General features: G+C 38.9%; 1 protein-coding gene across 3 annotated transcripts in view; it reads right to left on the reverse strand.

Annotated features, from left to right (window-relative positions):
• The window catches only part of Dnah9 (dynein axonemal heavy chain 9), a 343799-nt gene that overhangs the window by 224036 nt on the left and 95682 nt on the right, over window positions 1-24081 (reverse strand). For all 3 annotated transcript variants that reach the window (XM_070026946.1, XM_070026945.1, XM_070026947.1), the window contains 6 exons: window positions 9035-9165; window positions 8525-8651; window positions 7889-8041; window positions 6388-6513; window positions 4900-5139; window positions 4066-4226 (listed from right to left, as the gene is read on the reverse strand). In XM_070026946.1, coding sequence (XP_069883047.1) covers window positions 4066-4226; window positions 4900-5139; window positions 6388-6513; window positions 7889-8041; window positions 8525-8651; window positions 9035-9165 — 938 coding nt within the window. The remainder of the gene's footprint in view (window positions 1-4065; window positions 4227-4899; window positions 5140-6387; window positions 6514-7888; window positions 8042-8524; window positions 8652-9034; window positions 9166-24081) is intronic.

Below are 24081 nucleotides of genomic sequence, written 5' to 3' on the forward strand. Positions count from 1 at the left end.
TGAGCCATTGTACCTACTTATACATTCCAGCCCCATCCAGGCACTGGGAAATTCCAAAGAAGTAGGCACAATCAGCCGAATGTACAATACCATGGGTGTGCTTTTAATGAATGTGCAAAGGTTGTACGAATCAATTGTCCATTTGATTAATTCTTCTGGCAGGAGAGAATTAAATGTACTTACACAACACAGCGGTAAAGGTTGAATGCTCTTTAAAATGTGATTTTCTATGTGGAGGCCAATTTTCTTTTCTTTTTTTTTTCTGAGCACAACATTTCTTGAGATAATAATGAAAGTCAATGAGAAAATGGAATTTACCATATAAATATTCAACTACATACTACTTTGTTGGAAAGACATCTAATGCAGAAAACAAGGTCAAAGTCTATATAGTGTTCACCATTATTTGCAGCAAATCTTCTTTCCGAGTTGTTATGTGCATCATTTCACAGAAGAGGTGATAAATCCCTTACTTTAGAAATAATTCATTGTCAAACTTTACCCTTCTCCTCTATAAGGTATTCAGCACAAGTGTACTAGAGACCTCTAAATCGAAAAGAAGTAATTATCTTCTTCAACTCCCCAGCAGGTGCAAAGACCCAGGGAAATAAAAGTCTTGTACTTTTTGTCACTCAGAATGATAATGTCTGATAGGTCATGGGAATAGAAGGAAATATTCTGAATGTAATGAGAACACTGGATATGTATCCAGAGTCTCAGGATGTTTCATTCACTCTGGTAGTATCTCCTGATTGTCTATTTTATGCTGGACATAGTGCTAGGTAGGTTTGAGAGTAGAGCAGAGACCAAAGTAAAGTCAATGTTATCATGGAATATACAATCTAGATCAGGAGATAGACATTAATCAGATTGCTCAAATAACATGTAGCTTCATTATTCTGGCTCAAAGTGATACACATTTCCATATTGTTAGCTTGCATTCTAAGGCAGGCAGAAAAAACTCATTGTAGAAAGAAATGCTGTACCAGATTTCCTCCCTGGTAATGATAGATGTCTTGTGGAAAATTACCATTAAGATGAAGATATTTAAGAGGGTCCTGTCTGGATATAGTTCCAAGTAGGAAAGCTTTTCTTTCAACACACCTTGAAGGAACTCCAAAACTAATTGGGTCTACTAAAACCCATAAGGTTCCAAGCCCCTCTCAAGAATTGCTTCAGCCTTTTCCATTCCAGCTTTAGACAGATGTGTGAGAGCCAAGACACAGAGTCTTGAGTAGACTCTTCCCTTGAGTCAACTCTACTTCATGATTCACAGTACCACTTCTGGATTTTTGATGATTAATTAGAGATAAGAGTTTCACCAGTCCAGGCAGGAAAGTCTGTGACTTTTGCCTCCATTTAACCACCATAAAACCAGAACTGGCACTGTGACTCAAAGTGGTAGAGTGCTAGTCTTAAGCAAAAGAACTCAGGGATAGCACTCAGGCCCTGAGTTCAAGTTCCACAACCTAAAAAAAGGTTTCATATACTTTCCTGACTGGGCTGGCTTCTTCAAACTTTGATCTTCACATCTCAGCCTCCTGAGTAGCTAAGATTTCAGGCTAGAGCTATTGGTGCCTGGCTATCATCATTTACTCTTTTAACAATATTAACTTTGCACCTTACTAGATGTTAAGGATCTTATACACAAGGCCAGCCAAGGTCAACCAGCCAACAGTCATCAAGCAACTTAAGCAAGTTAAGGTTATTTCAGAAGCTATGGAGTGTTTGGAAAAAGATACAGCAGGAAATTCTATCGGGACTGTGTGCTTGGTATGTACATGTGAGGTGGGAAAGGTTGTCTTTTAGTAAGAATGGTCAGGAAAGGGCTCTTAGAACTCAGAGTAGAAAGAAATGATGGCAGCAGTGGAATAGAGAGCCAGAAGAGGACATTTCTGGCAGAAGGTTCTAAGCTGAAGTGAGGGTCCATTGATGAAGCAACAGAAATGAGATGGAGTGAGCAGGAGGTAAGGAAGTCAGGCATGGGGATGGCTAATAGGAATGAGCAGGTCCTAAGAAGACTTCACATTTTAGTCAAAGTACAGTGAGGAGCCATGGGGGACAGAGATGTGACCTCAACAAGGTCTTTCCACACAAAGGAGATCTGAGGAAAAAGGAATGTGATTTGAGTGGGAAGAGGATTTTGAAACTGGGCAAGAAAATGAACTGAAGAAATACATAAACATGGAGGCAGATGAGCCAGGAGGTCTTTATCTACAGAGGGTGTTGGGACTTCAGATTCCCCACAATTTATTTATTCCAGAAAGAGTAATAATTTGGAAATGTTTCATCAGCGATTTCAAAATGTATATGAATTTTAACAATAAGGCAGGCAAGTAAGAAAGAAGAAATTAAGAAAAACATTGCTTAGAAAAGCGCTGGTGGTTCATGCCTATAATTCTAGCTACTCAGAAGGCTGAAATCTGTGGATCTTGGCTTGAAACCAGTTGGCAGAAAAGTCCATGACTCTTATCTCCAATTAGCCAGCAAGAACCCAGAAGTGGAAGTGTGGCTTCAGTGATAAAGCACCAAACTTGAGCAAGAAACCCAGGTAAGAGTCTGAGGCCCTGAGTTCAAGCTCCAGTACTGTAAAAAAAAGGAAAATCTGGCACAGAGTACTTTGACCTTCCTTAGCCAGTAGTCTCTCATTTGGTGAGCCAGGAGTTAGTTGTTGCACTCTCTCTGGAAAGAAGAGATTCAGTGTTCAGTGGTAACTCCTAGCAGAATTTACAGACAGTTCAGAAGAATTGAAAGGTATCATTTCTCATGACATCATTGCCCCGATCCCTCTTTCCCTCACTCTTGCTCTGTCACCAGATAAAACTTGATAAAACACAGACTTCATTACATTGCTCTCTGGATGTAAATTTTTCCATAACTGATCATTGCTTACTGGATAAAGACTGTGTCTTTTACATTTCGCAGTCTAACACTGATGATTGGTTGCCTCCCCAAAAGTCAAGAGTTTACATTCCTCTCTCAGGAACACATTTTGAGTTATACCAATTCCATGACTTTATCCATAGTATTCTATTTCCCAAGGATACATATTAATAACTGTCTAACTTTTGGGCCATCAATTCTCCCAATCAACAAATACCATAGATTCTTTGAACAGAAAAACTAATAAGTGAATGGATTTTTTTATTATTGTGAAAATACTGTACAGAGGGGTTACAATTACATGGGCAAGATAATGAGTACATTTCTTATCAAGCATTGTAGGCTCCTCTGTTTCTCCTGTGAATGGATTTTTTTTCTATTTCATGGACACTATGGCAATAAGCTTATAGTCTCCCATTGGAACCAAACACATACCTCAGGCTCCTGACCCAATGTCCTTGGTTCCCCAAAACATTCCAGTCTTCTCTCCACTGGGCATGAGTCTTCTCTCCACTATGATGATCAGAGGACTGACTTATATTTCAACTATTTAGACACTTTTAACATATGGTTTTGTTCATCTGAGAATGGCCAGTGAATTCGGGTGTGAATTTTTTTCATGTTAGCTCTTTATGTTCATTCATGTAAGCTCCTTAATTGTTAGAACTATGCTTCTAAAATCTTTGTATCCTCAGAGTTAGTGGTATTATATAAATGGGGAAGTTGATTGATCAACTTAATGATAAGAAAATAAAGGATTAATCACTGAGCACTGATTGTGTACAAAATTCTTTGTAAGACTCTTACCTTCATAAAACAATCATGTGAGGTTGTGAGTTATTACCTTCATTTCTCAGATGAGGGAACCAAATATTATGCTCTAACTTTTTCATGGTTAAGCAACTAGCATGTGTTAGAGCTGGTATTAAGATCCAGGTGTGTCTAATTGCTTAGTGATTCCTCAGAAAGTCATGGTTCATTCATTTGTTCTGACATTTGCTCCAAGGAAATCTCTGCTCTACACCCTTTCAGTGTTATTTTACATCTACAGTATTGAATCAGGTCCTCCTCGTGCAGCTATGTAAATATATAGCAAAGGATGATGACTTTGGCACTTGGTAGTCATTGGCTAGCTGAAAGTAGACAGCAGTAGGGCTGTCAGTGGTTGACTTCAGTACTCACCTGTCGGTCAAAGGTGTGATAACCAGGCGAGGTGTATTTCCCAGGTACTCATAGGAATACAGAAACTGGGCATCACAGATGTTGGCAAAACAGTGTTTGGCTTCATCATCCCAACGATGGCGTAGCTGGGACAACCAAAGGAAAGCCTGGGCATTGTCCACCTAAAAGAGAGCAAATCATTGTATTCAACAGGTACTGTGTGTTCCCTCCCCCATCCTACCCCAAGAACTCAATACATATAAGTCTCTAGATGGCTTGGATTTTATTTGCCACTTAAAAGAGTTGGGTACTTAGATCACAGCATAAAAAGCATAACTTGGTCTGATTACAGATGGATTACAATGGATTTATATCTTAATAAACCTATAATGTCTTAAGTTGGATACATTCTCATTAAGAAGACCTAACCTACTTCATACCATAGCTTAGCTTCATCTATCTTAAACCTTTGAGAATTTTACATTAGCCAGCAGTTGGGGAAAATTCATTTAACATAAAGCCTATTTTATGACAATGTATTGAATGTCTCATGTTATTCATTGAACAACTGTAATGAAAACCTACTTTCTACTGAATACATCTTGGTTTTCTATCATTATAAAGTCAAAACATCATAAATTAAGCACATGAAATTTGGGGAGCATCCATATACTGTTTCACTCATTTTAAAAAGTAGAAGCTTCAGGCCCCACGACCGACAAAAATAAATAAATAAATAAAAAGTAGAAGCAGCCACCCCTAGGTGGCCATAGGTCCCATGTCTTGGCTATCTCTGAGCTACTCCCATGGTGCACCTGTACACAAGAGGGAATACTCCTAGATAACAGGACCTACCTTTTGAGCAATCATCTTGGCTACCACATCCCGAGCATGCACGTCAATGGTGCAAATAGTCATGATCTTCTGTCGGTCCCCCTTGGAGAGCTGGCCAATCAGCATGGTGATGAGGACTTTGAGCTGGGCCACTTGTTTCTTATAGTACTCTTTCATGGCATTCTCATAGCCTTCCTCCAGCCTGGCAAATGCAATGCCTACCTCTGTTGTCCACCAGATCTGAGTGCAAGTCAAGGCCACCTGCAGTACACCAAGAGCTGCTTAGTGAAGCTGTGATCAGAGATGTCCGTCCAACCCATACATAACACAGCAAGGTCTCAGGGTGGAACTGCATGGGTGACAGGCCCCTTTTCTCCTTCTCCCATGACAACTGAAGAAATAATTTGTAAACAATTTGTAAAATATTTATGACACGAGTGAGGACAGCATTTTTCTGCTCATGAAAGATGTATGATTTGACCTAGAACAGGTAAAGAACTGATTTTGGTCAATATCTGTGGCCTCTAGAATGACCATTCAGATCATTTGGGTTTTCACTTCTCAGAGACAGCATCTTTCCTATTGTTAGGAGAGTAAAAATGTTTGACTGACCATCTCAATGACAGCTGGCCTTTGTCCTATTCCTCTTAATCCCCTTATGGCCTGAGTTGTCTAATTCACTGAGCTCCTGCTGGTCATGTGTGGCCCATAGCTACTTGTCCATAGTATGTCTATTATTTCTTTATTTTTAAATAACCTCATAACCTTAAAATAATCTGGATACTTTGGAACGTCAAGGTAAGAAACACTAAAAAATCACTGTGATCTGTATGTTTTTAAAGGATTTAAAAATATGTAGAAATAGAGCTGGTAAGGTGGCTTAGTGATGGAGTGCTTGCCTTTCATGCATGAGACCTAGGTTCAATTCCTCAGCACCCCATAAGCAGGAAAAGCCGGAAGTGGCGCTGTGGCTCAAGTGGTAGAGTGCTGGCCTTGAGCTGAAGAGCTAAGGGACAGCACCTAGGTCCAGGGTTCAGGCCCCACGACCGACCAAAAAATATGTGGAAAGAAGGATTCAAATAAATATTCTATTAGCTGGAGAAATTTTATATGGAAAATACATAATTTTGGTGGTGGAGAATTTAGACACAATGCTCATTTGGACTTTCGTTGGGGAGATGTTCTAGATGTACTCTGAACAGAGCTGGGCACACATCAGGTAAGACAGTTCAAAGAATTTAGTTGTTTAGATTTTCTTTTTTACCATGGACAATGATAGTAAAAATAGATCACTCTTAGCTGTCTAGGGTCATAGCTGAATTCCATCATGGCTGTCCATCTTCTTTCTCCCTCTTCTGACACCTCATAGCTACCTGGGATTCAGGTCCCTCCTGTTGTAAAGCACCAGGTGAGTATAATTTCTAAGCAGTCTCTGGGGGTCAATTGAGGTTGCTAAGGAAGGCAGTGAGTGGACAATAGGGGCTCATAATGTTTCAGAAAGGAAGGTACCTGAGCTGGGTAATCAAACAGCCAGTGTTCTCTGGGCTTTTCATCGTAGGCAGTCACACCTTCTGTCATCTCATGCCTCACAGTTGCCCTCATGTGAGCAAGCACATGGTTCAACCATACCTCTACCTGAAAACAATTTGAAGTTAGACACCATGAACCAAAGAAGCTATAATCAAAAACACATATTCTCTTCCACCTAGCAGCCTAAGGAGTGACGAAAATAGAGCCTGGGCATCACAGACCTCCAGAATCACTATTGAAAGGCATAGAGAATCATCACCTTGGTATCATCAAAATGGAATGAGTAAGAGCTAGGTTAGTATGCCCACTTGGAACACACAGAACATGGTGACAAGATAAAGGGGTAGAGGACAGCCACCCAGAGTTAACACAAAGAAACCTATATCTGGGTTGAGCCAAATACAATCTTACTGACTTGTTCACACAGTATGGAGATGCAGGCCAGGATCATATTTCCCTACTAAATGCTTCCTGCGTCTATGAGAAGAACACATTCTGAATTCAGCTCCAAGGCCCCTGGCCATTTTCATCAAACTAAGAACTGCAAATTATTTTTCTGGTTTAGTATCACCTGCCAGGATGCATGTGCATGCAGCAGAATCACTTGCAAGATATATTTTTAAACCAAATGTATGTGTATAGTAGGCTAGGGGACTAGGAATAGGGACCAGCAAGTAGGCTGTGCTGGGTCATTTAGATAATGAGCAATTAGGGACTTATATATGAATGGTGAAGAAGGATGGGGAGAAGGTTAAAGGGCATCCCATGATTTGTGTGCCAGCGATAGGACATGGGAGACTTAAGAGGTGGAGAAAGATGGAATTGGCTTTCTAAAGAAAAGGGCTATGGAAGGAGTGATTCAGGGGTGCATTTGTGCCGAGAGGGGACATCTCAGGCAAGTGATTGATTTCGAAGGACATCTTCTCCCAAGGAAGGTGTCAGAATTTCAGAATCCCCTGTGGGGTGCTCCAAGGATTGCCTTGTAAATGTCTCCTGGTGCCAAATATCATTTTCAAATCCTTTTCTGGTTGATTGAAGTATTGTTTATGTGCATTTTATTCTTCTCAGCACAGGGTTTGGCTTAAGGATGAGGTATGAATATTGACATGTGTCCTTCAAAGAGACAGAATAGGAGGGCATGAAAGGCTACTCCAATGTGGGTTCAAGTCAAGGGAAATTGAATGTCTCAGGGCAGAGACAGCAGATCCCAGAGTCCATGAAGTTGATGCCAGCCATATTTGAATGCAGATGTGGAGTGTGTGTGTGTGTGTGTGTGTGAGAGAGAGAGAGAGAGAGAGAGAGAGAGAGAGAGAGAGAGAGAGAGAGAGAGAGAGAGAGAGAGGAAGAAGAAGAAGAGGAGGAGGAGGAGGAGGAGGAGAAGGAGGAGGAGGAGGAGGAGGAGGAGAAGGAGGAGAGAGAAACAGACAGACAGAGACAGAGACCAAGAAAACAAGGGAAAGGACTGTTCTCTCTCTTTTACCTGCCCGCTGCAATCACAGGGCTCACTGAATGCCACATATTCTTCTTCTTTACTGTACATGCCAAGACTTGTTTTGGTTGGGTTCTCACTGGCATCTAGCTGGAATTGCATCTTGGACATGTTGTCAAACAGTTTGGAAAGATGACGCTGGACCTATGAAGAAAAACCGTGCCAAAGGTTTGGGGAGTATTTCCAGGAAGTTGCTTATTAGAGTGCTGCTTAGAGCCTGTATTTGTCAACCTTGCACAAGACAAGTACTGGCATCATGGTGGTGTGAAGAGAACCAAGTAGACTGTGTAGGAGTGGCCAAAGAAATATAAAGCTAATGCGGAAAGTGCTGTCCATGGGACTGCAAATGACAGGACTCCATTCTGTGTTTCCACAGTTGACCACTCCTTACCAGATGCCTCTTCAGAATCAGATCAAGATAGCCCCATAAAGACTTCAGTGTGCCAGCTTTGCCTTCCTCAGAGCCCCTCTAGTGCCAGTTTAGGAAACATTCTCAACAGCCATCAGGATGGCAATGAAGAAAGAGCTGGGGTTAGTCTCAAACATGTCTCCTCATGGCCAGAGTGAGGGATTCCGCTGCGAGGTCCAGTCCTCCTGAGTTTTCTGCAGGTGCTCCCCACAGCTTACCTGTTGTGGAGATGTGCCATTGGAAAGGATGTCAAGCAGATCAGAGGAGGAGAGGAAGTAAAAGCGAGGGAAGGCAAGTCTCTTGGTGTCTAGGTACTCTGCCAGGGCCTTCTCGCACAGGCACAACCTGCAGCCACAGAACAAAGTGTGACTATGCATGGGTCATACGCAAATACTGTGCCATTCTATATGAGGGACTGAAACATCTACAGATTTTTGTAAATCTGTGAGGTGCTCCGCAACCAATTCTCGGTGGACACTGAGGGGTGTCTATATATTCAGTAGTTGGATCTATGCAGAGTTTAGCTTAAGAAACATTTAGAGATATTTACAAAGATATACATTAACACATAGACATTAGCATTGACACCTCTGTAATGACATCCATATTACTCAAATATACAAGCAAAGCAAGCCTCCCCCCATGGCACTCATTTCACTCGGGAAGTTGAATTACGCCAAGGTCTCAGAGACAGAAGGGAGAAGGAAATGTAATGAGGAGAACCTCACCTGCTCTGAATCCCTTCCAACTTTTCATAGAGACCTGGTTTGTTGGTGGCTTCCACCACATTTGGAGTTTTCTGAGCAGCATAAACCAGTTCTTTAAAGTCAGTGTCAATGCCTTCGAATCTTTTAGCATCCTACAAATCAGAAAAGTGAGAGAAAAATCAATACCGCACCCCTCCCTTCCTGTAGCCTCTTGGAAGCAGAAAGCTGTTGATAGCTTGTGACATGCAGAGATCAGACTCTAAGAAAAAAAGAGCTGTTAGCTCCAAACAGCAGTTCTCTGTCACTTAGCCCTTTTGCTTCTTAAAAAAATTGTGGAGCAATGTCATGTCAATGGGTACTTCTTACATTAAGACTGCTTTTGCCTTTTATTGTGGGGCTGGGTTGCTGGAGGTCAACCCAGGACTCAATCATGCTAGGCAAGTAATAAAATGCATATTTAAAAAATATTTAATCCATTTAAAAAGTAATAAGAGCATACCCATTATGTTAGCTTAAAGAGAATGTGTTTATCCAAAAATAATTATATTTTTCCAAAGCATCAGAAAGTGGCATCCTTTTACTTTTCTTTTTTCCTTCCAACTGCTTTACTCTCTGCCGTGAACATCCATGGTAGTTTCATATTGCTTCTGCATTCAATTTCTGTGATATCACATGTCAGGTATCCTCTGAAGAACACCATTGTATATCCATAAGAGCAAAAAATGAGAGCAGGAAAAAAAATAAGAGCAGAAAAGCCAGATAAAACCAGGAGCATAACAATATGACTCACAATGCAATCCTAGCAGAGGTCCAGAGGCTCTGAGCAGAAAATTCGGAGACACTCCAGTTACAATTAGTCAGTCTGGTCAGGTGTAGTTGCTCATGCCTATAATCCTAGCGATGGAGAGACTGAGATCTGAGGATTGTGGTTCAAAACCAACCTGGGCAGGTAAGTTCATGAGACTCTTATGTCCTATAAACTACCAAAAAAAAGCCACAAGTAGAGTTGTGGCTCAAGTGGTAGAGCACTAGTCTTGAGAAACAAAAAAACTCAGAGACAGTGCCTAAGCCCTGAGTTCAAACCTCCAGTGCTGGCATGGCTCGAGTGGTAGAGTGACAGACGAGAAAGCAAGCAAACATAATATCCCTGAGTTTAAAACCCACTACTAGAAAAAAAATCCCACTAACATTTTAGTGTGGTCACCAAGATAGCTTTGACCTTGAGGACCCCTTGGAGTGTCTCCAGGATTCCCTATCTCCACCCCTTAGCATAATTGCTAAGTCAACAGACGGTGAGTCTAATGCATTTCCTAGGTTCATAAAGATTTTCATATACCAAAGTAAGTTTTTCCTCAGTAAATATTCTACTCGGATGCCAAAACTAGTGAAATATCATTACCTTCCACCCCCGCACCAAACATGAACTCTTACAGTGTTATGGGAAACTGAGAGACTAATAAGAAAAGCATTTTAGCTCAACATCTGGCACCTGAAAAGAGTAGGTGGAATTATTATTGCAAGTTAACTGTCATATTTGCACATGTGCTGCTCTATTATGTTTCTTGAGGTAGTGTCAGAAATTCACAAATGAGGAAAGGCACAGAGAGGTTAAGTCATCTGTCCAAAGTCACAGAGCAATAGGAGGGAGTTACATCTGAAACTCAGGCTCTATCCTGGGTAATCCAAGACAATTTCCTAGGATTTAATAATAGAAGAATTATTGTTCCTCACTGAGGTGGTTTGTTCTGATTAAAAGTGAACATGTATCAAGGATATAGAAATGTTGAAAATGATCCAGCATGGATCATTTCCAGCATAGATAAAATTATCCAGCATGGATAATTTTAACAGGAAAAAAACTAAACAAAAATTTTAATTATACCAAGAGCCATTATGCAAAAATATATGTATGTGAATGCCAGTTGGGAAATATCATAATGAATGAAAATAATTACCAATTAAGGTGCAAGATTAGGCTGATATTACTGTATTTTTCAATCATTTCTGTTACATTGTATGTACTAAGCAAAGAACTATATTACATGTTTTCCACACAGACTTTGGACACTGGATAGAAAATCCTTTAATATTTTTAATGAAAAGTTCTCTCTCTTCTTAAAATCTCTACCAGTATCTCTACCTGTGTCTTTTTCTGTACCAAAATAAGCCTGCTCTTCTTTAGCCACTGGCATTTGGGATAAATAAAATTGGGCCTATTCAATCTGGTTTAATTATAATTGCTATGACAGAATTATTCTTTGCTATGCTTCGTTTAGAACAGACAACTTTAATCTGCATGATGACATTAAATAGCTCTTTTAGGGATGAGCTGGAAAATGGTAACGTTTTGTTGGGATGAGCTGTAATTTCTAAACAGGGCCTGGACAACTCATGATATTCTAGAATTAAATTAATTTGTAAGCAAAGAACTTGCTGTACTGAAGGGACTCAGAAGAAGTTTGAAAAAGTAAAAAGAATTAGAGTACATGGATAAAAGTTAATTGCCCATTAATTAGAGCTATTTAAAAAGGGACAAATACAGGACAGGTAATAATGAGAGCACATATTTTAGGGAAATCTACTGTTCAGTATTTAGCTGATAATTGGTTTTCATTTTGTTGGTGCAGACCAGAAGTTTGTAGGATGGCTTGAGTCTGAGATAGAACTTGACTTTGTCTAGGAGTCATCTTGTACTGGCACTTCCATGATTTGTAAATGGCCTGGCCCAAGCTGCAGTAGCTAGTATCTTCCATTCTCTCTACTTTCTCACTCATGTGCACTTAAAAAAACAAAAATGACAATGCCAGACATGATTGTGCATACCTATAATCCTAACACCAACTGGGAGACTGAGGCAGGAAGGCTGCAAGTTGGAGCCAGCCTGGGCTACACAGTGAAATCATTTCTCAAACAAACAAACAAACAAAACAGAAGATGTTTTATCTCCTAATAGTGGAATAAGCACAACTGTAAGACCCTTTTTGGAGGTGTGGAAAAAGCCAGAACATACCCAGGAGCACAGATGGTGGCAGCCACTTCCTGAGGGTGCCAGAGGAGGAGTAAACACAAGAATTCCAAACCCACCACACAAGCTGCCCCATCTCAGGAAACAGCTGTTTCACCAGAGGGATCCAGGACAAGGACCCTAGAGACCTTCGTGGAGGATGAATGACTTGATCCTGAGCTCCATGCTAACAGGACAAAGGGTTGTTGAATTTTTGTATAATTCTCCCACTGCCCAGGATGCTAGGCCACACTGACTCAAGTGGGTCCCAGTAGAGACCATTGCCAAACATAGTCATAATCCTTCTCCCCCACAGGGCACCAGCTACACTGCCCAAGCTGAGGGGCAAGTACAGAAGAGAATTCAAGCCAGTGTCAGAGGACCACATTCCTATCCCTGAGAGGTATGGGGAGCTGACACTTGAGCAGGCTTTTCAGTGCCGAGAGCTGATTGGAAACAAACAGCAGCAATAGTTTCTCGTAGCTTTAGAAACCTATCTGGGGAGCACTATCAGGATATACAGCACATCCCTGAGGAGTCTCAAGAGAGATACAGTGCTTCATCTTCCACCAGAGGAACCGCAGTTCATTCAAGCCAGATCACAAAATGGAACCTGAGACTGGAAGTGCAGATCATCTCAAAGACAGAATTTGGTGGGCAACCAACTGTAATCTCAACAAATACAGAACTATGACTGTTCTGGGACCTCTTTTCTCTTTTGCTTTCTTTTATTTTTGTGAGTGTGAATATTTTGTTTTGTTTTCATTTGTTTGGGAGTAGGAGGTTAATTCTTTTTAGTTCTGTGTATTTGATTGCTTTATTTTTGCTTTTTTTCCCTCCTCTTCTTTCTTGTCCTTTTTCTTTGTTCTTTTTTCTGGAAAGCTCTCCTTCCTTATATCCTAGAGCCTTCATCTTTTTCTATTTACATCACCTTAATTTCACCATTCCTCCTCACATGTGATCTCTATAGCTACACATAGCATATCCCATTCCCTGTCTCACCATCTTCCATACTCCAGATTTCTTCCCTCATCCCCCTATAACCCAGAGAATTTAGCTCTAACCCCTACACTACTATATAAAAGCTTGGCCCTCCCAAGAAAAAGTTCATATAGAAAAACTATGTGTATAAATGGAGAGAATGGAAAGTTGGATAAAAAGGCAAGATACAATCATCTATTACCTATAAGACAGATATCTAACTGGCAAAAACAAACACTTCCTTATGGGAAATGTTGGAAAAAATCTTCTGAGCACATAAATATTATAAGGGAATGGCACTACTCATATATGATAATATAAATTTCAAATCAAAATTAATCAGAAAAGATAGAAAAGGAACTTCATATTAATAAAAGGAGTTCTCTATCAAGAAGACATAACAATTTATAACATCTGTGCATCAAATGCTTGAGCATTCAACTTTGTCAAACAAATACTATTGGACTTAAAAACACACATAAATCTTAACACAATAATGGTTAGAGATTTCAACACCCCACTTTCACTGAATATAATCATCCAGACAAAAACTCAGTAAGGAAACTCAGATTTAAACAACACCATAGACTAATTGAACCTAACAAGACTTCTGCAGAATTTTTCATCCAGCAGCTGCATAATACACATATTTAATCATCCCATGGAACTTTCTCCAAGGTAGACTATATTCTAGGTCATTAAGCAAGTCTCAGCAAATTCAAGAAAATTGAAAATAACACCCAGTATGCTATTGAACCAATAGCTCAATAGCAAAAGAAACCACAGAAAAAGTTCAAATTCATGGAGTCTGAACAACATATTGCTGAATGATCAGTGGGCATCAAAGAGATAAGAGAGGAAGTCTGAAACTTCCTAGAATCTAATGAACATGAAAACACAACATACTAGAACATATGGGACATAGCCAAGGCAGTGCTAATAGGAAAGTTATCATTCATTATGAGGGCCTACATTAACAAAATAGAGGAATCTCAAATTAATATTCTAATGATGCACCTCAAGCTCTTAGAAAAAGAACATGCCAAACCTCAAACCAGCAGATGGAAAGATATAATAAAAGTTAGATCAGACATAAGTGAACTAGAGACTGAAAGAACTATATAAAGAGCCAACAAAAAATGAGTTAGTTCTTTAAAAAGATAAAATTGACCAAAAGAAGAAGATATATCACCTACATAAATAAAATTAGGCATTAAAACAGGCATATCACAACAGATACAAGCAAAATTCAGAACATTATAAAAGAATATTTGCAAGCTTTAATGCCAACAAACTTTAACATCTGGTAGAATTAGATGCATTTTGACATAACCTCAATGTACCAAAATTGAGTCAATAGGATATAAACATTTAAACAGATCTATAACAAGTAATGAAATGATAATGGGAAAAAATCTTCTGGTAAATAAAAGCTCCAGCAATAGTGGAATCACTGAGTTCTCTAAAACCATTAAAGAAAAATTAACACCAATGCTCCTCAAATCTTACCACGAAAAAGAAAGGGAAGGATTGCTACCTAATTCACTTAATGAAACCAGCATCACATTCATTTCTAGACTAGGGATTAAACAAAAAAAGACAATTGTTGATGTGGATAGACACAGAACTTCTTAATAAAATACGAATGGATTAAACAACTAATAAAAAAAATACACCACAATCAAGTTAGTTTCTTCCCATGGATGCAACACTGGTTCAATCTACATAAATCAGTAAATGTTAAACAGCCCATTAACAAAGCCAAGGACAAGAACCACATGATCATCTCAACAGAGAATTAAACATTTTTGACAAAATTAAACAACTTTTTCTGATTAAAAATTAGCTCTGGATATCTGAAAACAAAAATTTAACGAGGCACATGAAGCTCCTTGAAAAATATCAACAAGCTAAACCTCAATCCAATAGACAGAAACAAATAATTAAAATTAAATCAGAATTAAATGAATTAAGAGTCCAAAAAACATAGAAAGAATCAACAAAACAAAGAGTTGGTTCTTCAAAAAAAATTAACAAAATTGACAGACCCTTAACAAATCTTAGCAGAAAAAGAAGAGAACACACCCAAATAAACAAACTCAGAGTTTAAAATGGAAACATCACCACAGAAACAACCAAGATTCAGAACATTATAAAGGGAAACTTCTGAGAACTTTATGCTAATGAGTTTGAAAATCTGGAAGAAATGAAACAATTTCTAGCAAATGTTGACATGCCTAAACTAAACCAAGATGATTTAAACCAACTTAACAAACCCATATCAAGCATCAAAATAGAAATAGCAATAAGAGACCTCCCACCCAAGAAAAGCCCAGGCTCAGATGGATTTACAGTGGAATTCTACAAGGCTTTCAAAGTAGAACTCACACCAATACTCCTCCAACTTCTCAATTAAATTGAAAGTGAAAGTTCACTACCAAACTTTCTATGAAGCCATCAAACCCTCATCCCAAAACCAGGCAGGGACTCATCAAAGAAAGAGAACTATAGACTCATTTCTTTGATGAACATAGATGCAAAACTTCTCAACAAAATTTTGGCTAATCAACTTCAACAACTCATCAAAAAAAAATCATACACCATGATCAAACAGGAATCATTTCAGGGATGCAAATCTGGTTCAATATACACAAATCAATCAAAATAATTCATTACATTAACAAGAGCAAGAATAAGAACCACATGATTATCTCAATAAATGCAGAAAAAACATTTGACAAGATTCAACACCCTTTATGATGAAAGCTCTAGAAAAACTAGGAATCCATGGAACATTAATCAATATAATAAAGGCTGTGTGTAACAAAACTATAGCCAGCATTATACTTAATGGCAAAAACCTAGAGCCATTTTCTCTAAATTCAGGAACACAACAAGATGTCCACTCTCTCCACTCCTCTAAAAGTATTAGAATGCGTAGCTATGGCAATAGGACAAGATGCAAACATAAAGGGGATCCAAATGGGGAAAGATGAACTAAAACTCTCCCTCTTTGTAGATGACATGATCTTGTATTTATTTATTTATTTATTTATTTATTTATTTATTTATTTATTTATTTATTTATTTATTTTGTGTGTGTGTCTGTCGTGGTGCTTGAACTCTGGGCCTGGGCACTGTCCCTCAGCTCTTCAGCTCAAGGCCAGCGCTCTATCACTTGAGCTACAGCGCCACTTCCGGTTTTCTGGTGGTTTATTGGAGATAGGAGTCTCACGGTCTCTCCTGCCCGGGCTGGCTTTGAACCGCGATCCTCAGATCTCAGCCTCCTGAGTAGCTAGGATTATAGGCGTGAGCCACCAGCGCCTGGCTATGATCTTGTATTTAAAGCACCCCAAGGATTCCACTCCCAAGTTACTCGAGCTGATCCAAAACTTTGGCAAAGTAGCAGAGTATTCAATTAACCCTCAAAAATCAATGGCTTTTCTGTATGCCAATAACAAGAAGATGATAGGAAAAGGATGCATTACATCACTCAAAGAACTTTAACCCCCTGTACAGTGTCTTTACAATAATATTTATTTATTTATTTATTTAAGAAAAAAGAGAGGGGCTGGGAACATGGCTCAGTGGTAGAGTGCTTGCTTTGCATGCACGAGGCCTTGGGTTCGATTCCTCAGCACCACATAAGCAGAAAAAGCCAGAAGTGTCCCTGTGGCTCAAATGGTAGAGTGCTAACGTTGAGCAGAAGAGCTGAGGTACAGCACCCAGGCTCAGAGTTCAGGCCCCATGACTGACAAAAAAAAAAAAAGAAAGAAAGAAAGAAAAGAAAAAGAAAGAGAAAAAGTAATGAGAAGAATGCGGCTGAAATCAGGAAAGCAACAACTTTTGTAATACCCCGCAAAAAAAAAAAAATACCTAGGAGTTAAATTAACTAAAGAAGTGAAGGACCTCTATGATGAAAACTTTAAAATCCTGAAAAAGAAAATTAAAGCAGAACTAAGGAAGTGGATAAACCTCCCATGTTCCTGGATTGGGAGGATTAACATCACAAAAATGGCAATACTGCCAAAGGCTATCTACAAATTCAATGCAATACCTATTAAATGGAAGAAGCAACCCAAAATTCATATGGAACAATAAAAGACCCCAAATAGCAAAAAACATCCTTAGCAGAAAGAACAGTGCTAGAGGAATATCAATACCAAATTTCAAACTCTACTACAAAGCTATAGTAAGCAAAACAGCTTGATACTGGCACAAGAACAGACCTGAGGACCAATGGAATAGAACTGAAGACCTAGAAATGAACCACAGACCTATAGCCATCTAATCTTCGATAAGGGAGCTAAAAAAATAGAATGAAAGGAAGACAGTCTCTTCAGTAAATGATGCTGGCAAAATTGGTTAAACACTTGTAAAAAACTAAAGCTAGATCCTTCTATATCACCCTACACAAGAATCAACCCCAAATGGGTCAAAGTCCTTGAAGTCAAAGCAGACACCCTGAAAACATTACAGGAAGGAATAGGAGAAACTCTAGGGCTCGTTGGCAACGGCTGAAATTTTCTTAATAAAGACCCCAAAACACAACAAATCAAAGAAAGGTTAGACAAATGGGATTGCATGAAACTGCAGAGTTTCTGCATGGTAAAGGGCATAGCTGGCAAGATCAATAGAAAGCACATGGATTAGGAGAAGATCTTCATTAGCCGTACAATGGACAAGGGTCTCATATCTAAAATATACTTAGAACTGCATGTGTTTCTAACGCATTTATAAGATTATCTCTTTGTTGCTTTGTATGTCCCTCCCCCACAGTATAACCCCTGCTTTCACTATATTTGATGTCAGTATAACTTGTGGAGGAGATGGGGAAAAACCAGTTGTTTAAGGATACAGGTGGACCTGTTGCAACAATGAGAAGTACAAGTTGTCATGTCCAAAACGAGCTTTACAACGTCGGTGTGGGGTGGGGGGGAGGGGGGGAAGGAGAAGGATTGGGATTGGGGGGGAGGGGGGAGGCTGGGAAGGGATGTGAAGGGTAAACCAAAGGAGGAGGGTGCAATGCTTGGTAAGAAATGTACGCATTATCCTGCCCATGTAATTGTAACCCCTCTGTACAGTATTTCACAAATAAAATTAAATTAAATTTAAAAAAAGAACAAAAAATTAAACATCCCTACAACAAATCTTCAAAGTAGCAACCATCCAATTAATAAGTGGACTAAAGACTTAAAGAGAGACTTCTCTGAAAAGGAAATAAGAATGGCCAATAGACACATGAAGAAATGTTCAACTTCCCTAGCCATAAAATAAATGCATATTAAAACAACATTGAGATTCCATCTCACCCCAGTTAGAATGGTTATAATCAAGAAATCTAATAACAATAGATGCTGGAGAGGTTGTGGTCAAAAGTGATCCCTACTGCATTGTTGGTGGGAATGTAAATTTGTTCAACCACTTTGGAAAGCAGTATGGAAGTGACTTCACATGGAGCTCCCCTATGACCCAACAATCCCACTTTGGGCATTTACCCAAAGGATCACAAACAAGGTCATATTAAAGCTACCAGCACAACTATGTTTATTGCAGTATAATTCACCATAGCTAAGATATGGAACCAACCCAGATGCCCCTCAGTATATGAATGGATCAAGAAAATGTGATATGTATGAATTCTATGCCTCCATCAGAAAGAAGGACATTGCCCCATTTGTGAGGAAATGGAAAGATGTGAAAAAAATCATATTAAGTGAAGTAAGCCAGGCCCAAAGAAACATAGGTCCCTTGTTTTCCCTTATTTGTAATAACTAGTATAAGTCTAGGACAAGCAGAAAGGTCAAAAGCTATGTACATATGACCATATAAGATGTGCTAAACAAAATGAAACGCAAGATAGGGACACAAGAGGTTTGATCTTTGTTGCTGTTGTTTTTAATGTACTTTGTGATAATGTACTGTGATTTTTTTTGTTGGTCATGGGCCTGAACTTGGGGGAGGGGGTGGGTAGGGAGAAGCTGGGGAGGTGAGCAGGGAAGGGATGGTAGGGAAAAAACAAAAAAGGGGTAACAATGCTCCATAGGAAAAGCACTCATCACCTTACGCATATAACTGTGACCCCTTTGTACAGTATCTTTACAATAAAGATATATATTTTAAAAAGCTCTGGAAATGCTGGGAATAGAAGGAATATATCTGAACATAATAATGGCTATTTATGACTAATATGGCCAACATCATACTAAATGTTGAAAAACTGAAACCATGTTTTTCTAAAATCAGGAACAAGAAAAGGATATGCACTCTCTCCACTCTGTTTAGATATAGTACTGGAATTCCTAGCCAGAGTAACAGTGCAAGAGAGATATAAAGGGGATCCAAATAAAAAAGGAAGAAGTCAAACTACCCTTATTTGTAAATAATATGATCTCATATTAATAGGACTCTAAAGACATCACCCCGAAGGTAGAGCTGATAAATAAGTTTGGCAATGTAACAGAATATAAAGCCCACATACAAAAAGCAGCAGCTTTTCTGCATACAAAAGTGAGCAGATTGAAAGAAAAATAATTGTTTTAAATAGTCTCAAAACCTCAAAAGACTTCACATAGAACTCCCCTATGACCCAGCAATCCCACTTTTGGGCATTTACCCAAATGGTCACAAACAAGACCACTAAAGCTACCAGCACAACTATGTTTATTGCAGCATTATTTACCATAGCTAAGATATGGAACCAACCCAGATGCCCCTCAGTAGATGAATGGATCAAGAAAATGTGGTATATATACACAATGGAATTCTATGCCTCCATCAGAAAGAATGACATTGCCCTATTTGTTAGGAAATGGAAAAACTTGGAAAAAATTATATTAAGTGAAGTAAGCCAGGCCCAAAGAAACATAGGTCCCATGGTTTCCCTTATTTGTAATATCTAGTATATGTATGAGTCAAGCGGAAAAGGTCAGATAATGTGATGTCAGGAAAATGAACCCTTAGATGTGTATTTTAATGTTTTTTTCTTTCATGCATGTGTTTCTAACGCATTTATAAGATTATCTCTTTGTTGCTTTGTATGTCCCTCCCCCACAGTATAACCCCTGCTTTCACTATATTTGATGTCAGTATAACTTGTGGAGGAGATGGGGAAAAACCAGTTGTTTAAGGATACAGGTGGACCTGTTGCAACAATGAGAAGTACAAGTTGTCATGTCTAAAACGAGCTTTACAACATCGGTACGGGGGTGGGGGAGGCGGGGGAAGGAGAAGGATTGGGATTGGGGGGGCGGGGGGAGGCTGGGAAGGGATGTGTAGGGTAAACAAAGGAGGAGGCTGCAATGCTTGGTAAGAAATGTACGCATTATCCTGCCCATGTAATTGTAAATCCTCTGTACAGTATGTTCATAAATAAAATTAAATTAAATTTAAAAAAAAAAGAAAAAAAATACCTAGGAATAAACCTAAGCAAGAAGTGAATGATATTTATAATCAAATCTATGAAACTCTGGAGAAGGAAATGGAAGAAGCCAACAGGAAATGTAAAGACTAATGTCACTATTCAGAGATAGAGAAAACAATCCAAAAATTAATATAGAACCAAAAAAGTCCCTGAATTGCTAAAGCAATCCTGGGTGGAGACAGGGTGGGAGGGAGGAGCCATGCTGGAGATATCACAACTCCAGAATTCAAACTTTCCTCAGAACTATAGTAACACAAACAGCCTGATACTGGCACACAACAGACTTAAATACCAATGGAACAGACAGCACCACCCCCAAACAAACTCATATACCTATAGCCATCTGATATTTGGCAAGGGAGCCCATCATAATTGTTGGAGAAAACAAACAGCCTCTTCAACAAAGTGTATTCAAAAAATTCAAGATCCATATGCAGAACACTGAAAATGGATCACTGTCTGTCTCCTTGTACTATTACCAACTCAAAACACCTAAAAGACCTTAATGTAAGACACCAAACCTTTACATTATTACAGCAAGTAGGATAAACATGAGAACTTATTGGCATAGGCAGGACCTTCTTGAGTGGAATTACAGGGTCTTAGCAAATAGTAAAGAAAATAGATAAATGAGATTTCATCAAGCTAAAATGTTCTATACAGAGAGGACATAGTTACTAAGCTAAAAAATACAGCCTGCAAAATGGACAGTCTTTGCTGGTTATACATGACAAGAGCTTAATATTCCAAATACTCAAGGAACTCAAGAAACAAAACTCCTAAGGTATCGATAACCCAATTAATAAATGGGGGAAGGAGTTAGATAATTTTAGAGAAAAAGGTAAAAATATCCAATAAACAGGCAAAGAAATGCTAAATCTTTTTTTTTTTTTTGGTGAAAATACTGTACAGAGAGGTTACAATTACATGGGCAAGGTAATGAGTACATTTCTTATCAAGCATTGTTGCCTCCTCCTTTGTTTCCCTTTCCCCTCCCTTCCCATCTTCCACCCCCTCCCTACTCTGGCCAAAGTTGTATAGTTCATTTTTCGATATAACGACTTGTACATCTCATTGTTGCAATGGGTCCACCTGTATCCCTATTTAAATGATTTGTTTTTTTCCTTCCCCTCCACAAATTATACCAACATCAAATACAGTGAAAGCAGGGGTTATACTGTGGGGGAGGAACATACAAAGCAACAAAGAAATTACCTTATAAATATGTTAGAAACAATCACATGAAAGAAAAAAACATTTGAATACTTACCTTGGGGTTCATTTCACCTAACATCAACTTATCTGCCCTTTTCTGCTTGTCTCAGACATATACTAGTTATTGCAAATAATGGAAACCATGGGACTATGTTTCTTTGGGCCTGGCTTACTGCACTTAATATAATTGTTTCCAACTCTTTCCATTTCCTAACAAATGGGGCAATGTCATTCTTTCTGCTGGAGGCACAAAATTCCATTGTGTATATATACCACATTTTCTTGATCCATTCATCTACTGAGGGGCATCTGGGTTGGTTCCATATCTTAGCTATGGTAAATAATGCTGCAATAAACATAGTTGTGCTGGTAGCTTTAGTATGGTCTTGTTTGTGATCATTTGGGTAAATGCCCAAAAAGTGGGATTGCTGGGTCATAGGGGAGCGTCAAAGCAGACACTCTGAAAACATTACAGGATGGAATAGGAGAAACCCTAGGTCTCCTTGGCACAGGCCGAAATTTTCTTAATAGAAACCCAGAAACACAACAAATCAAAGAAAGGTTGGACAAATGGGATTGCATGAAATTGCAGAGCTTCTGCCTGGCAAAGGACATAGCTAGCAAGATCACTAGAAAGCCCACGGATTGGGAGATCTTCATTAGCCATACAACAGACAAAGGTCTCATATCTAAAATATCTGTAATGCAAAAAATTAAATCCCCCAACAATAAATCCTCAAAGAAACAACTGCCCAGTAAATAAGTGGGCTAAAGACTTACAGAGAAACTTCTCTGAAGAGGAAAGAAGGATGGCCATTAGATACATGAAGAAATGTTCAACCTCTCTAGACATAAAAGAAATGCAAATCAAAACAACATTAAGATACCACCTCACCCCAGTTAGAATGGCTATAATCAAGAACTCTGCTTTCACTGTATTTGATGCTGATATAATTTGTGGAGGGGAAGGGAAAAAACAAACTGTATAAATAGGGTTACAGGTGGACTCATTACAATAATGAGATGTACAAGACGTTATGTCGAAAAACCAACTGTACAACTTTGGCTAGATGGGGGTGGGGAGTGGGGGGGTGGTAGGGGAGTGTGGGGGTGGGGGGTGGAGAGGGGAATGGATGGTATGGGGAAACAAAGGGGGAGGCAACAATGCTTGATAAGAAATGTACTCACTATCTTGCCCATGTAATTGTAACCCCTGTGTATGGTATTTTCACAATAATAATAATAATGAAAAAGATTGCAATGGCTAAAAACAAGAACTCTAATAACAGCAGATGCTGGAGGAGATGTGGACAGAAGGGAACCTTACTGCATTGTTGGTGGGAGTGTAAACTTGTTCAACCACTTTGGAAAGTAGTATGGAGGTTCCTCAAAAGAAATGCTAAATCTTTCTTTTTAATCACACATGTATTCTATTAATTTAGATTTTTTAATCTCCTTATAGATGGTACTGGTAGCTTATGCCTATAATACTAACTACTGAAGAGGCTGAGATCTTGGGATCATTATTTGAAGCCTGCCCAGGCCAGAAAGTCTGTGAGATTCTTTTTTTCTTTTTTGAAGGAGGAGGCTACAATGCTTGATAAGAAATGTACTCATTATCTTGCCCATGTAATTGTACAGTATTTTCACAATAAAAAATGCTAAATCTTGACCATAAAGAAATTGTAAGTCAAAACAACACTGAGATTCCAGATCACCCCTGTAAGAATGACCATAGTCAAAAATCACTAGACATTGTGTTGAAAATGAACTATACAACTTGTGGGTAGGTACAGAATGGAAAAACTGGGAGAGAATATAGGAAGGGGGTGACCCTGTTAAAAAAGAAATGTACTTATTTCACTTAATATAATTTTTCCAAGCCTTTCTGTTTCCTAACAAAGATTTGCAATAACTAGTATATGTCTGAGTCAAGCAGAAAAAGTCAGATAAGTTGATGTTAAGGAAATGAACCCTAAGATATGCATTCAAATGTTTTTTTTCTTTCATGCGATTGTTTCTAACACATTTATAAGATTATTTTTTGTTGCTTTGTATGCCCCTCCCCTACGGTATAACCCCTGCTTTCACTGTATTTGATGTCGGTATAATTTGTGGAGTGGAAGGGGAAAAACAAATCGTTTAAATAGGGATACAGGTGGACCCATTGCAACAATGAGATGTAGAAGTCGTTATGTCGAAAACGAACTTTACAACTTTGGTGTGGGTGGGGGAGGATTAGGTAGGGGGACAAGGGGAGGATGGGAAGGGATGGGAAGGGGAAACAAAGGAGGAGGCTACAATGCTTGATAAGAAATGTACTCATTATCTTGCCCATGTAATTGTAACCCCTCTGTTCAGTATTTTCACAATAAAAAAAGAAAATGTACTCATTACCTGACATATGTAACTGCAATGCCTCTGTGCATCATCTTTACAAGAACC

The sequence above is a fragment of the Dipodomys merriami genome, unplaced genomic scaffold (assembly GCF_024711535.1).
Source record: "Dipodomys merriami isolate MVZ:Mamm:240054 unplaced genomic scaffold, mDipMer1.0.p SCAF_19, whole genome shotgun sequence".
Taxonomy (NCBI): domain Eukaryota; kingdom Metazoa; phylum Chordata; class Mammalia; order Rodentia; family Heteromyidae; genus Dipodomys; species Dipodomys merriami.